Genomic DNA, 17,935 nt, shown 5'->3' on the forward strand with positions numbered 1-17,935 from the left:
GAGATAATCCATACAAATACATATTATGTTAGGAATGCATGCATGTATATTTTTCACGCATACATATAGACCTGATGCGTAAAACACTCGCACATAAATACAGACTCTGCACACACACACGTCTATAAAACACTCACACATACATACAAACTCTGCACACACACACACATCTATAAAACACTCACACATACATACAAACTCTGCACACACACACATCTATAAAACACTCGCACATACATACAAACTCTGCACACACACACATCTATAAAACACTCGCACATACATACAAACTCTGCACACACACACATCTATAAAACACTCACACATACATACAAACTCTGCACACACACACATCTATAAAACACTCGCACATACATACAAACTCTGCACACACACACATCTATAAAACACTCGCACATACATACAAACTCTGCACACACACACATCTATAAAACACTCGCACATACATACAGACTCTGCACACACACACGTCTATAAAACACTCACACATACATACAAACTCTGCACACACACACATCTATAAAACACTCGCACATACATACAAACTCTGCACACACACACATCTATAAAACACTCACACATACATACAAACTCTGCACACACACACATCTATAAAACACTCACACATACATACAAACTCTGCTCACACACACACGTCTATAAAACACTCACACATACATACAAACTCTGCACACACACACATCTATAAAACACTCGCACATACATACAAACTCTGCACACACACACATCTATAAAACACTCGCACATACATACAAACTCTGCACACACACACATCTATAAAACACTCACACATACATACAGACTCTGCACACACACACGTCTATAAAACACTCACACATACATACAAACTCTGCACACACACACATCTATAAAACACTCGCACATACATACAAACTCTGCACACACACACATCTATAAAACACTCACACATACATACAAACTCTGCACACGCACACATCTATAAAACACTCACACATACATACAAACTCTGCACACACACACGTCTATAAAACACTCACACATACATACAAACTCTGCACACACACACACGTCTATAAAACACTCGCACATACATACAAACTCTGCACACACACACATCTATAAAACACTCGCACATACATACAGACTCTGCACACACACACATCTATAAAACACTCACACATACATACAAACTCTGCACACACACACATCTATAAAACACTCGCACATACATACAAAATCTGCACACACACATCTATAAAACACTCACACATACATACAAACTCTGCACACACACACATCTATAAAACACTCGCACATACATACAAACTCTGCACACACACACATCTATAAAACACACACACATACATACAAACTCTGCACACACACACATCTATAAAACACTCGCACATACATACAAACTCTGCACACACACACACATCTATAAAACACTCACACATACATACAAACTCTGCTCACACACACATCTATAAAACACTCACACATACATACAAACTCTGCACACACACACACATCTATAAAACACTCACACATACATACAAACTCTGCTCACACACACATCTATAAAACACTCACACATACATACAAACTCTGCACACACACACATCTATAAAACACTCGCACATACATACAAACTCTGCACACACACACATCTATAAAACACTCACACATACATACAAACTCTGCACACACACACGTCTATAAAACACTCACACATACATACAAACTCTGCACACACACACATCTATAAAACACTCGCACATACATACAAACTCTGCACACACACACACATCTATAAAACACTCACACATACATACAAACTCTGCACACACACACGTCTATAAAACACTCGCACATACATACAAACTCTGCACACACACACACATCTATAAAACACTCACACATACATACAAACTCTGCACACACACACGTCTATAAAACACTCGCACATACATACAAACTCTGCACACACACACATCTATAAAACACTCGCACATACATACAAACTCTGCACACACACACACATCTATAAAACACTCACACATACATACAAACTCTGCTCACACACACATCTATAAAACACTCACACATACATACAAACTCTGCACACACACACATCTATAAAACACTCGCACATACATACAAACTCTGCACACACACACATCTATAAAACACTCACACATACATACAAACTCTGCACACACACACATCTATAAAACACTCGCACATACATACAAACTCTGCACACACACACATCTATAAAACACTCACACATACATACAAACTCTGCACACACACACACATCTATAAAACACTCACACATACATACAAACTCTGCTCACACACACATCTATAAAACACTCACACATACATACAAACTCTGCACACACACACATCTATAAAACACTCGCACATACATACAAACTCTGCACACACACACACACATCTATAAAACACTCACACATACATACAAACTCTGCTCACACACACATCTATAAAACACTCACACATACATACAAACTCTGCACACACACACACATCTATAAAACACTCACACATACATACAAACTCTGCTCACACACACATCTATAAAACACTCACACATACATACAAACTCTGCACACACACACATCTATAAAACACTCGCACATACATACAAACTCTGCACACACACACACATCTATAAAACACTCACACATACATACAAACTCTGCACACACACACATCTATAAAACACTCGCACATACATACAAACTCTGCACACACACACGTCTATAAAACACTCACACATACATACAAACTCTGCACACACACACATCTATAAAACACTCACACATACATACAAACTCTGCACACACACACGTCTATAAAACACTCACACATACATACAAACTCTGCAGACACACACATCTATAAAACACTCACACATACATACAAACTCTGCACACACACACGTCTATAAAACACTCACACATACATACAAACCCTGCACACACACACGTCTATAAAACACTCGCACATACATACAAACTCTGCACACACACAATTCTATAAAACACTCGCACATAAATACAGACTCTGCACACACACACGTCTATAAAACACTCACACATACATACAAACTCTGCACACACACACATCTATAAAACACTCACACATACATACAGACTCTGCACACACACACGTCTATAAAACACTCGCACATACATACAAACTCTGCACACACACACATCTATAAAACACTCACACATACATACAAACTCTGCACACACACACATCTATAAAACACTCGCACATACATACAAACCCTGCACACACACATCTATAAAACACACACACATACATACAAACCCTGCACACACACATCTATAAAACACACACACATACATACAAACTCTGCACACACACACATCTATAAAACACTCGCACATACATACAAACCCTGCACACACACATCTATAAAACACTCACACATACATACAAACTCTGCACACACACACATCTATAAAACACTCGCACATACATACAAACTCTGCACACACACAATTCTATAAAACACTCGCACATAAATACAGACTCTGCACACACACACGTCTATAAAACACTCACACATACATACAAACTCTGCACACACACACATCTATAAAACACTCACACATACATACAAACTCTGCACACACACACGCATCTATAAAACACTCACACATACATACAAACTCTGCTCACACACACATCTATAAAACACTCACACATACATACAAACTCTGCACACACACACATCTATAAAACACTCGCACATACATACAAACTCTGCACACACACACATCTATAAAACACTCGCACATACATACAAACTCTGCACACACACACACGTCTATAAAACACTCACACATACATACAAACTCTGCACACACACACATCTATAAAACACTCGCACATACATACAAACTCTGCACACACACACGTCTATAAAACACTCACACATACATACAAACTCTGCACACACACACATCTATAAAACACTCGCACATACATACAAACTCTGCACACACACACATCTATAAAACACTCACACATACATACAAACTCTGCACACACACACATCTATAAAACACTCACACATACATACAGACTCTGCACACACACACACATCTATAAAACACTCACACATACATACAGACTCTGCACACACACACACATCTATAAAACACTCACACATACATACAGACTCTGCACACACACACACGTCTATAAAACACTCACACATACATACAGACTCTGCACACACACACACATCTATAAAACACTCACACATACATACAAACTCTGCACACACACACATCTATAAAACACTCACACATACATACAAACTCTGCACACACACACATCTATAAAACACTCGCACATACATACAAACCCTGCACACACACACATCTATAAAAAACTCGCACATACATTCAATTCAATTCAATTCAATTTTATTTATATAGCGCTTTTCACAATTTGCATTGTTCCAAAGCAGCTTTACAGGGGAAAAACGAAAAACCCAAGAAAGGGTAAAACACGCTACATGGTGTTTTATAAAAATCCAATTATTCTAGTAAATAATATCTATGTAAATCTGATTTCTTTAGCATATTTGCATTAATTGAATGCTTGGCTGTAAAGATGTGTCTTTAATCTAGATTTAAATTGGGCGAGTGTGTCTGATCCTGGAATAATATCAGGAAGGCTATTCCAGAGTTTAGGTGCTACGTATGAGAAAGCTCGACCCCCTTTGGTGGATTTAGTTATTCTGGGTATTATCAAAAGTCCTGCATTTTGAGATCTTAGAGAGCGTGATGGGTTGTAGTGTGATAGAAGCTCTGTTAGGTAGGTAGGGGCTAAACCCTTTAAGGCTTTATAAGTGATTAAAAGAACTTTAAAGTCAATACGATACTTAATGGGTAGCCAGTGAAGGGTTGATAACATTGGGGTTATGTGATCGTATTTTCTGGACCTGGTTAGGACTCAGGCAGCTGCATTCTGAACTAACTGTAGTTTGTTTATTGATGATGAAGGACAAACACTAAGTAGTGCATTACAGTAGTCAAGTCTTGAGGTCGTAAATGCATGAATAAGGTTCTCCGCGTCAGCAACACACAGAATATTTAGTAACTTGGCAACATTTCTTAGGTGGAAAAAGGCTGTTTTTGTGACATTTGAGATGTGATTTTGAAATGACAGGTTGCTGTCTAATATAACGCCTAGATCTTTTACTGTATTTGTTGGAGTAACAGTACATCCTTCAATTTGCAGTTTATAATCAGAAATATTTGGTTTGCGTGTCTTTGGTCCGATAAGTAATATTTCTGTTTTATTAGAATTTAAAAGAAGGAAATTACGGGTCATCCAGTGTTTTATATCTTCAATGCACTCTGCCAATTTGGATAGCTTGGAGGAATCATCTGGTCTTGATGAGATATATAGCTGAGTATCATCTGCATAGCAATGGAAGCTAATTCCATGTTTTTTAATAATGTTTCCGAGGGGAAGCATGTATATGGAGAACAGAACGGGTCCCAGAACCGATCCCTGAGGTAATCCATAATTTACTTGCGTTAGATTTGATGACTCCCCATTTAAATGGACAAATTGATGTCTGTCTGACAAGTAAGATCTAAACCACTGTAGTGCCTGTCCCTCAATACCAGTATAATTGTTTAAGCGATCTAGAAGTATGTTATGGTCTACGGTATCGAACGCAGCACTAAGGTCAAGCAGGACCAGGAGTGAGATGTTACCTTTATCTGATGCTATAAGCAGGTCGTTTGTAATTTTAACGAGCGCAGTCTCAGTGCTATGATGCGTTCTAAAGCCTGACTGAAATTTTTCGTGCATGTTGTTATTTTGTAAGAAAGAGCACAACTGAGTGCACACTACTTTTTCTAGGATTTTAGACAGGTATGGGAGATTTGAAATCGGTCTATAGTTTCCTAGTTCATTTGGATCTAAGTTTGGTTTCTTGATTAGAGGCTTAATGACGGCCATCTTAAAGGGTCCTGGGACATGGCCTAGATTAATTGACGAGTTGATAATGTTATAAATGGGCTCAATTGCAACAGGTAGTAACTCTTTTAATAATTTAGTTGGTATGGGGTCTAGCAAGCAAGTTGTAGGTTTAGAACTTGCAATAAGTTTAATTAAATCCTCCTGTTTTATAGGTGAAAAACGCTGGAGCCTTTGTTTTGGAGCGATGGTTGGTGCTAATTCATAGGACAGATTTGGAGGTTGAGTATTAACAATTTTGTCACGAATGTTTTTGATTTTCTCTGTAAAAAATTTCATGAATTCATTGCTACCGAGGTGCGGCGGAATAGCCAGGTCAGGTGGTGTCTGTTTATTTGTTAATTTAGCGACTGTGCTAAATAAAAACCTTGGATTGTTTTTGTTGGTTTCTATGAGGTTACGAAGGTGCTCAGCCTTTGCTGCTTTTAGTGCCTTTTTATAACAATTTGCACTCTCTTTCCACGCCATTTTAAAGACTTCTAATTGCGATTTTATCCATTTGCGCTCTAGTTTGCGAGTTTCTCTTTTTAGGGCCCGAGTGGTGCTATTGTACCATGGTGCAATATTTTTCTCAGTAATCTTTTTTGACTTTGTAGGTGCGACTGCTTCTAATGTATTAGAGAAAATAGTGCCCAATTTCCTGGTCATGTCATCGAGCGATTCTTTATTTATTGGTACGGTTATTAAAGGAGTCAGATCTGGCAAGCTCTTTGTGAAACTATCTTTAGTAGCGGAGGTGATTGTTCTACCCTGTCGATAACGAGTTAAAGGGCTGATTCCAGACGTGCGCAAAGTACCCGTTATAAGATAGTGATCGGTGACATCTTCGCTTTGAGGCGTAATATCTATATTGGTTAGATCGGCTCCGTGAGATATAATCAGGTCTAGTGTATGATTAAATCGATGAGTGGGTCCTTTAATGTGTTGTATTACCCCAAAAGATTGTAGTAGTTCTGTAAACGCCAGTGCTAATGCATCATTTGCACTATCTACGTGGATATTAAAATCTCCGACAATTAGTATTTTATCAGCGTTAACCAATAGATCCGATAGTAAGTCCGCAAACTCTTTCAGAAATTCAGTATAGGGACCAGGTGGTCTATACACCGTAGCCAATGCAAAAGAAAGCAATGGTTTTTTACTTTTGTTAGGAATAATTATGTTCAACGCAAGCACTTGAAATGATTTAAATTTATGCTTTATTCTCTGAGTTACATTAAGAAAGTTTCTAAATATTGTAGCTACGCCGCCACCCCGACCAACCGGACGTGGCTCATGCATATAACAGTAGCTTGGTGGGGTACACTCATTTAGACCGAAATAATCATTTGGTTTAAGCCAGGTCTCGGTAAGACAGAGTATATCAAAACTGTTGTCCGTGATCATTTCATTCACAATAACTGCCTTTGAATTTAGTGATCTAATATTGAGTAGGCCGAACTTTATAAATTGGTTGTTTATTACATTGTCTTCAGGTTTAATCACGATAAAAAAATTTCTATGACTTTTGCAAAAAAATTTACTTTGTAGTATTATTCGGGGGACACATATAGTCTCTATATATTTTGAAACAGTAACATTTATAGCAGTTGATGCGCACATTCTATGGTTAAGGTTTTGACTTACCTGAGGGAGACTTACCTGAGGGAGACACAGTCAACAGGTGCGTAGCGCCTTCGAGATGTTGTCGGAAAGGAGAGCCGCGCCGATGCTGCTGGGGTGCAGGCCGTCGGGGCGGAAGAGCCTAGGTCGCTCCCAGAACAGATCAAAATTATTTACAAAGAGCAGCTTCTGTTCAATACACCATGACATCAACCATTGATTAAGCGAAAAAAGTCTATTGAACTTATCATTCCCTCGTCGGTAGGTAGGCAGCGGTCCTGATACGATAATCCTCGCTGCTGGCGATGCGTTGCGTACCGTCTCGATCAGACTCCTGAAATCTCTCTTCAGGATCTCCGACTGCCGCTTCCTGACGTCGTTTACTCCCGCGTGCAGCACGACAGCTTCGACGTTAGCGTTGTCCTTCAGGATCGCAGGTACCTGCGCAGACACATCAAGAACACGAGCGCCGGGAAAACAGTGAGTGCGCACCTTACCTTTAGTAGATGTAGCGCGTATGTTCCGGACGATCGAGTCTCCGATGATCACAGCGTTGCATTCGGTCTCACAGAGGGCGGCAAAGCGGTTCCTGTTCGGGATCTCGAAGACTGGTGGCGGCAGCTGAGCCATCTCACCGGTCCTGGCTTGTGCCTTTCGCCGATGGTGTGCCGGTGCAGGAGTGAAGTTCATTTGGGCTGATCGTGTTCTCGTAGCCTGGGCTCTGTGCAGAGAAACACGCGGAGTAGAAGTGGAAGAAGTATTATAATCGCAATGAAAACTTACCGCGGATTTGCGAGCTTCATCACGGGATGTTTCCAGCGCCGTTATACGTTCTCGCAGCCGTGTCTGCTTCTCAAGTAAATCCTGGATCTGCTTCTCCACAGCATCCAATTCCGACCGTGCATCCAATTCCGACATACATACAAACTCTGCACACACACACGTCTACAAAACACTCACACATACATACAAACTCTGCACACACACACATCTATAAAACACTCGCACATACATACAAACTCTGCACACACACACACATCTATAAAACACTCGCACATACATACAAACTCTGCACACACACACATCTATAAAACACTCACACATACATACAAACTCTGCACACACACACGTCTATAAAACACTCGCACATACATACAAACTCTGCCCACACACACATCTATAAAACACTCACACATACATACAAACTCTGCACACACACACGTCTATAAAACACTCGCACATACATACAAACTCTGCACACACACACGTCTATAAAACACTCACACATACATACAAACTCTGCCCACACACACATCTATAAAACACTCACACATACATACAAACTCTGCACACACACACATCTATAAAACACTCACACATACATACAAACTCTGCACACACACACATCTATAAAACACTCGCACATACATACAAACTCTGCACACACACGCATCTATAAAACACTCGCACATACATACAAACTCTGCACACACACGCATCTATAAAACACTCACACATACATACAAACTCTGCACACACACACATCTATAAAACACTCACACATACATACAAACTCTGCACACACACACACGTCTATAAAACACTCACACATACATACAAACTCTGCACACACACACACGTCTATAAAACACTCGCACATACATACAAACTCTGCACACACACACACGTCTATAAAACACTCACACATACATACAAACTCTGCACACACACGCATCTATAAAACACTCGCACATACATACAAACTCTGCACACACACACATCTATAAAACACTCGCACATACATACAAACTCTGCACACACACACATCTATAAAACACTCACACATACATACAAACTCTGCACACACACACATCTATAAAACACTCACACATACATACAAACTCTGCACACACACACGTCTATAAAACACTCACACATACATACAAACTCTGCACACACACACATCTATAAAACACTCACACATACATACAAACTCTGCACACACACACATCTATAAAACACTCACACATACATACAAACTCTGCACACACACACGTCTATAAAACACTCGCACATACATACAAACTCTGCACACACACACATCTATAAAACACTCGCACATACATACAAACTCTGCACACACACACACATCTATAAAACACTCACACATACATACAAACTCTGCACACACACACGTCTATAAAACACTCGCACATACATACAAACTCTGCACACACACACATCTATAAAACACTCGCACATACATACAAACTCTGCACACACACACACATCTATAAAACACTCACACATACATACAAACTCTGCACACGCCAAATACCCATAACCTTCATGCCTATGCTTTACCATCTATCCTAACAAGCTGTTTATCGGCGAGCTCGGAGCCCACTCCCTGCACAACACGCCAAATACCCATAACCTTCATGCCTATGCTTTACCATCTATCCTAACAAGCTGTTTATCGGCGAGCTCGGAGCCCACTCCCTGCACAACACGCTAAATACCCATAACCTTCATGCCTATGCTTTACCATCTATCCTAACAAGCTGTTTATCGGCGAGCTCGGAGCCCACTCCCTGCACAACACGCTAAATACCCATAACCTTCATGCCTATGCTTTACCATCTATCCTAACAAGCTGTTTATCGGCGAGCTCGGAGCCCACTCCCTGCACAACACGCTAAATACCCATAACCTTCATGCCTATGCTTTACCATCTATCCTAACAAGCTGTTTATCGGCGAGCTCGGAGCCCACTCCCTGCACAACACGCTAAATACCCATAACCTTCATGCCTATGCTTTACCATCTATCCTAACAAGCTGTTTATCGCTGAGCTCGGAGCCCACTCCCTGCACAACACGCCAAATACCCATAACCTTCATGCCTATGCTTTACCATCTATCCTAACAAGCTGTTTATCGGCGAGCTCGGAGCCCACTCCCTGCACAACACGCTAAATACCCATAACCTTCATGCCTATGCTTTACCATCTATCCTAACAAGCTGTTTATCGGCGAGCTCGGAGCCCACTCCCTGCACAACACGCTAAATACCCATAACCTTCATGCCTATGCTTTACCATCTATCCTAACAAGCTGTTTATCGGCGAGCTCGGAGCCCACTCCCTGCACAACACGCTAAATACCCATAACCTTCATGCCTATGCTTTACCATCTATCCTAACAAGCTGTTTATCGCTGAGCTCGGAGCCCACTCCCTGCACAACACGCCAAATACCCATAACCTTCATGCCTATGCTTTACCATCTATCCTAACAAGCTGTTTATCGCTGAGCTCGGAGCCCACTCCCTGCACAACACGCTAAATACCCATAACCTTCATGCCTATGCTTTACCATCTATCCTAACAAGCTGTTTATCGGCGAGCTCGGAGCCCACTCCCTGCACAACACGCTAAATACCCATAACCTTCATGCCTATGCTTTACCATCTATCCTAACAAGCTGTTTATCGGCGAGCTCGGAGCCCACTCCCTGCACAACACGCTAAATACCCATAACCTTCATGCCTATGCTTTACCATCTATCCTAACAAGCTGTTTATCGGCGAGCTCGGAGCCCACTCCCTGCACAACACGCTAAATACCCATAACCTTCATGCCTATGCTTTACCATCTATCCTAACAAGCTGTTTATCGCTGAGCTCGGAGCCCACTCCCTGCACAACACGCCAAATACCCATAACCTTCATGCCTATGCTTTACCATCTATCCTAACAAGCTGTTTATCGGCGAGGGCGAATTCGTGAATTGACTGTAGTGGTGTAGTTGACTATACAGTAGCGGTGGGGTGAACTATAATGGTGGGAATGTATTAGAGAGGTTTAAAAAGCCACTGATCTTTTAGGAGATCCTCAAATGTTGGCCGGTCAGATGGATTCCAGCTCTGACATTTCTTATAAAGTCTCCGACATTCTGTAAAATTTTAAAGAGGAATTTTAACATCAAGGTGGTGTAATCGGTTAGTGTATGGGAACCTGAGACAGCTGAAATATTTGTTTCTCTTGCTTTGGTTATAAGTATAGGATTATAAGTATATTTGGTTATAAGTATAGGAAAAATATTTAACTGTTTTGCACTTTCTGTGCGTGTGTAACAGTATGTCTGTAAATATACTTACCTGTGGAACGTAACCCGGAACTCATTCTTTCCAGGATCCTTCCGAGTTGATAAACATTTGTTTTTGGGCCATCGAACGAGTTTCCTGATTTGACCTCAGGTGGCCTGTACAGTTTTGCTCCTGTAAGAAAGACGTTCTCTGAGTTGAGTGAATCTGTAAAAGGGTCATGTATATTTGTATAATGTGATTCCACACTGTGCTACAAGAAGCCACTGAACCACCTCACCTCTATATGTGTTTCTTTGGTAGGCATCTTCGGTGTACAGCATAGCACACCCAAAGTCTATTAACTTGATGTTGAAGGTATTTGTGTTGACCAGTATGTTGCCCGCGTGGATGTCATTGTGAAAGACGCCATGGTCAAGGCAGTGTTTGACTGCCTCTACTGCCTGACTCATGATGATTCTAGTTTTTTCTATATCGAGTTTACGACACATAATTAACGTCACCAGTTCTGTGCAGGGATGAGGGTTCTCCATCACAACTTTGATGTGGTCTGGGTAGTCAAACCATTCAAACATCTGTATGACGTAGGGGCATGTGGGATATTGTTGCAGCGTTGCCATCATTACTACATCGGTGTTCAATTTACAGCCATCCTAGATCAAGAGTATAAGATCAGAAGAAATATTGTTATATTTGGATGGACATTATGTAGGTAAGATCACATGAGCCAGGCCTGCTCAAAGCTCTGTGGACTATATTATCCATCTCATGTCTATTTCTTGTTAACTGCAGGTTCATATTAATTGAATCGTATCATAGGCCATTAAATAACCACATAAAAATTCATGATGATTGACCAACTTACAACAGTAGTAGTGTTGTTTTTAAGTTTCCATATGGATTTGACAGCAACCTGAAAATGCAAAAACACAAAGATCAAGACATGAACTTGAATCTCTAGACACATAAGTAGTAAAAGGTTTGCTGAATGCGGTAAAAGTGCACTACCTGTTGGCCATCAGATTTGCAGACGGCTGAGAAGACGGTCCCAAAGCTACCTTGACCTAGAAAACGATCTGTTTTATAGACCGACTCAAATATTTCTGAAAAACACACAGACACAAAGAATCTAGTAAGACTGTATATGATGTTGCCTATTCGTGTGATTGTCAAGACATGTTTGTGGTAAGTTTTACTGGGGTGAAATTACAAATATAATCGCATGCAGATAGACTCACTATCAGACGGCTCACAGCAGACCAGCTTGTTATCGCTTTGAATCCTCGCATCTTCTGCATGTTGTTCTAAACACCGAATAGTGAACACAGTGATGATTACAGTCAAAGAAATACATCAGACATAGTTGATAAATGTGTCATTATATCATGTATTTGTCTCAGAGAGAACCTTTGACAGGGACCTGATATGCTAGAAGTCCATCTGATCATAAAGTGATTTGTTAGAGATTTAACATCATGGATGTTTGTCATAAATAAAAGTTCTCATCAGATTGACTTCCAGAAATGTGCAATAATCGCTGTATTGGATGAATCGTTAAACGCATATGAAGAACTATAATCGTGAAGGTACCAGCTGCAGTGACCTCAGCACATAAGATTAGATTCAACTTTATTGTCATTACACACATATACAAGTACAGTGTAACGAAATGTAGTTTAGGTTTAACCAGAAGTGCAGAATATACAGTGAATAAATACAGAATACAACACGAGAGAATATAATACAGTGGGCATATGGACTATGAAAATATGACAGTAGGTATATACTATGAACAATATATACAGATAACCACACACAGTCACACAAACACTGTTTAGACATGTCGCGACATGCAAATAAAAACATGTCAAACGCTTTCTGGTGTTATTGAGACGATTCGCACACAGAAATCATCGTTAAAGATGTTTGCTCACTGTGTTTACAAAACAAACACATACCGTGTGTAGTGCCATCGGACAGCGCCGTGACAGGACCAGGTTCTGGTCTCCTATCCTCGGTGAAAGCTGTACCTGGGACACTCATGGAAGATGATCCGCTCAAACACTTGATATCCGACATGAACTGAAGCGATGATCGCAGACTTGAGCAGAAATTCACTCTTGTGAGTCGCTGAGGGACGGAGCTCTTCTAGCGTTACAAACAAACTGACGTCACCGAGAGCGGGGGCGGGGAGAGAGAGAGAGACACAGAGAGAGAGAGAGAGAGACACAGAGTAGTGATGGGCGATACCACATTTTTTTGATGCGATACGATACCGATATTTTTTCTTTAAATTTAAGCGATACTGATACCGATACCGATACTGCTATCATTTTTAAAGTGTATGAGAATTTTTCATTTTTATAATAGAATATAATTACAATTAAAGACAAATTACGACTTGTACTGGCCATTAATAACATATTTATTATAAAAGGTTAATTTAACAAAAAAATTAAATGTTTAAACCACATTCTTCCAAAAATTATGATGAAATAACGTAAATCCTAAAAACATTAACTGTGCATTTTTTCACTGTCATTTTAAACAGGCCATTTTTCTTGAACTGTTACACTTACTGTACAGAACTATTACTGAACTGTACTGAAGTTTCCTATTGCAAACTTTCATTTGTGTGCGCGCACAAACACACTTATTTTTATTTGCCTATTTGTACCAAGTGACAAGGGATTACACGTAATAGGTTAACTAATGACCAGCTCTTTGTACCTGGATACTTTTTGCCTCCCTGGAAAGTCTCCTGTAACGTCTTTTGTCGGACAGATGAAGACTGGGCAGAGGAAGACTGGGCACGGGCAGCTTGGTTTCGTTCAACCTCTTTATAAGTTTGTAAATGTTTAAAAAGGTTGCTAGTATTATTGCTGTGTGCCACTTTTTTATCACATATATTGCATCGTGCAATATTGTAGAAAAATAGCACCACACCACGCTACTTTTCCTCTCTGCCATCGTGCCGCTCTGTTTAAAATGAATGCGTCGTCCACGTGACCACACAACTCGCGCTGCACCATCAAAATACACCCGCAGTGCATGCGGGTATGACATCAATTACGTATGGGTAAAGTCCACTACGTCATCGCGCTACAGACTGCACGCACGCACAGCCGGCTGGAAAGTTTTAACATTTTAAACACCGCCACCGATTGACATAAACACTGCACAGCTTTGATAACATTTAGTCATGCCTTAATTAAGATATCGATACTTTATATGAAATATCGATACCTAAACAGTAGCTTTCGAGTATCGATATATCGATACTATAGCATCGATGTGCACATCCCTAACACAGAGAGAGAGAGAGACGGTTCATGTACGGTTTCTCTTCATTTATCAAGTATTTGCAGAAGAGGTGTGTTTTAAGTAGTTTACTTAAACTTGTAATGGTAACTGTTGAGTTATATGTTGTCATTAATCATATTATTTATGTAAGTTACTTTTGTTTTTTGATGTATGCTATTGTGCCCATGTGTGAACAAACGGGCCTTTTATTTTGACTTGAGCTCTACAAGTGTGTTTTCTGCTGCTCGTGTGCTGATGTTAAACCAGTGTGTTGAGATGTAAGTTAACAAATAAATAACACAAAGAAGTTATACCTGAACGAGTCTTTAATGAATAGATGACGGCAACATATTGCACATTAACATGACGGATAGAAATGAAAACTTTTAGTCATTTGGCAGACTCTTATGATCCGAAGAGACTTATCCTTTACATTTATACATAGACCGCGGAACTGGGGGGGCCAGGGGGGCCACGGCCCGGGCAACTTTTGTACTCTGACAAACTATCTGATATGAATAAAAGCCTAAGTTGTATCCGTGTTTTTACGAGCCAAACAATACTAGTCACCACACAGCTTCACTCACTCTCACCAACTGCTGCGATAAAAAAAACTCACACTGACTACTGCATTTTGATTTGAAATTAGTGTGCATTGTTTATCAACTACGACGTTACGTTGACGTAGTTACTAGGTCTGTCATGTGAGAGCATCGTCGCGAGCTAACCGCTGGCGGCATTACCAGGCTGCGACAATGAAGGGACAGAAGTCAATGTCAGATTTTTAACAAATAAACTGGCAAAACAAAATGAGCAAACTACTCCAGCTTCCACTGTCGCCTCAACAACAGACCCGGAGCGTCCATCTCCACCACAGACTCAGACGAGCCCGCTAGCTGCTCTCCTCCGGCTTCAAGCCAAGCTACCGACAGCCACTGTACAAGTGAGTGCTGCGGGGGATCTCACAAAACCCTGCTGTTCTTATGAAGACCAAAAAGGTACAGGGGACTGGGTCTTCACAACAAGCAAGATCAGTTCAATATCAGTGGTTCAAAGATTTTAACTGGCTGACATTTTGTGACACGAGCGGAAAACTTTACTTGTTTTGTGTGTGTGTGTGTGTGTGTGTGTCTGTGCGGCTCTGCACATCAATCTGATAATAATGTCTTGACTTGTGATGATAATGACTATGATGTTGATTTAGATTCAATGCAGTTGTGGTTGTGGACTGGACTGGATGTACTTTATGTGTTTGCTATAGTTTCATCTGTGCGTTTATGTGTAAATAGGCTTGGCCTGTTGTGTGTGAATGTAAGTGGGATCAGAGGGGTTAATCTGAGGAAACATGTGTGCGTGTTCATCATGTGTGTACTGTAGATGTGACTGTGTGGTGTCGGAATAAAATAAAGTGCTCCGCAACGTTATTTAATATATCAGTAATATTGTCTGTTTCAATGCATTTGCGCCCCACCCCCTCCGCGTGAATTGAAATTATGGCCCCCCCTTGTTCAGATGCGTTCCGCGGTCCATGCATTTATACATAGGTGTGTGCCCACATACATCAATGCTCTTACCGCTGAGCTACAGTAAGAGTATAATGAATCCAGGATGAAGACCTCAATAATAACTGAACTATATGAAGCCTGAACTAAACACACAAACCATAAGAGTCATATTCAATATGACATGTGTTAGTCTTACAGATGTCTCGGTGGGTTTGCTGTTTGTTTGTTGTCGAACTGCTTTACTGCGGGATGTCAGCGGTGTTCTACCAAACACAATATAAGATAAAATGACATTATGTAATGTAACATGCACAGTAAATGTATAATACACATATGGAAGCTTAAACAAAAAGTGCTTCTTCCGTCTCCTAACTGCTATTCATAACTACTATAGTGTAATTTCTGAGTTGTTTTCTAGATGTCTGGGGCATCTTGCTTGCATCTTGCAAGGGGGTATAGGAATACTTGTAGTGGGTGGGCTTGCAGGCTCACAGGGCACCATAGTTTTCATCTAAGGGGCATCTGGAATAAACATCTTGCAGATATGGAGCATGGAGCATCATGAACAGGGGCCCATGAGATATATGGGCTCCTATGGGCTCCCAAGGGAGCAGCTCTCAGGGGAGCATCTTGCAGGGTGTTAAGGGGCACAGGACATTATATATTTGTTTTTACCAGGACATGAAAAAGGTATAGGATTTTTGCATCTGAACATTGGGAATTGGTCAAGAAGGGAGGAAAGGTGTCCAGAGTCGTGGTACATGATTAAGAGGCGCCTGCTACTGTTGAGAGTTAAAGTCACCGACAGATCCGCGCATTTGAACGTAAACATGTTCTTCACAGATTCAATAAAACAACAGCGTTTTCACAAACACACTAATGAAGGTTTTATCATTTCCAGTGGTGGACAGTAACGAAGTAAATGTAATTCTTTAGTGTACTTAAGTCGTTTTTTTGTGTATCTTTGTACTTTATTCAAGTATTTCAATTTTGGGAAACTTTTACTTCAACTCCACTACATTTCAAAGTCAAATATCGTGCTTTTTACTCCACTACATTTCAAAATCACTCGTTCCTTTTTATTTATGAGTGGATAAAAACTGAACTGGTAAAACGAGCACCGATCACAGTACATCGCGCGAACATACGATTCAGCGCATCAGATTCAACACATCAGATTCAGCGCAACAGATTCAACACATCAGATTCAGCGCATCAGATTCAACACATCAGATTCAGCGCAACAGATTCAACGCATCAGATTCAGCGCATCAGATTCAACACATCAGATTCAGCAGATCAGATTCAACGCATCAGATTCAACGCATCA

The 17,935-nt window shown here is 40.4% G+C and overlaps 1 protein-coding gene across 1 annotated transcript; it reads right to left on the reverse strand.

Annotated features, from left to right (window-relative positions):
* Positions 1-11,545: 11,545 nt before the first annotated feature.
* LOC306899038 (serine/threonine-protein kinase pim-3-like) lies at positions 11,546-13,876 on the reverse strand (the record flags this gene model as incomplete). The annotated part of the gene is made up of 7 exons (XM_079464989.1): positions 11,546-11,646; positions 11,852-11,971; positions 12,078-12,450; positions 12,663-12,710; positions 12,806-12,900; positions 13,036-13,101; positions 13,756-13,876. The coding sequence occupies 7 exons, from the start codon at positions 13,874-13,876 to the stop codon at positions 11,546-11,548; spliced, it is 924 nt and encodes a 307-aa protein (XP_079321115.1).
* Positions 13,877-17,935: the final 4,059 nt, after the last annotated feature.

Source organism: Barbatula barbatula (genome assembly GCF_947034865.1).
Source record: "Barbatula barbatula genome assembly, chromosome: 9".
NCBI classification, from domain to species: Eukaryota; Metazoa; Chordata; class Actinopteri; order Cypriniformes; family Nemacheilidae; genus Barbatula; species Barbatula barbatula.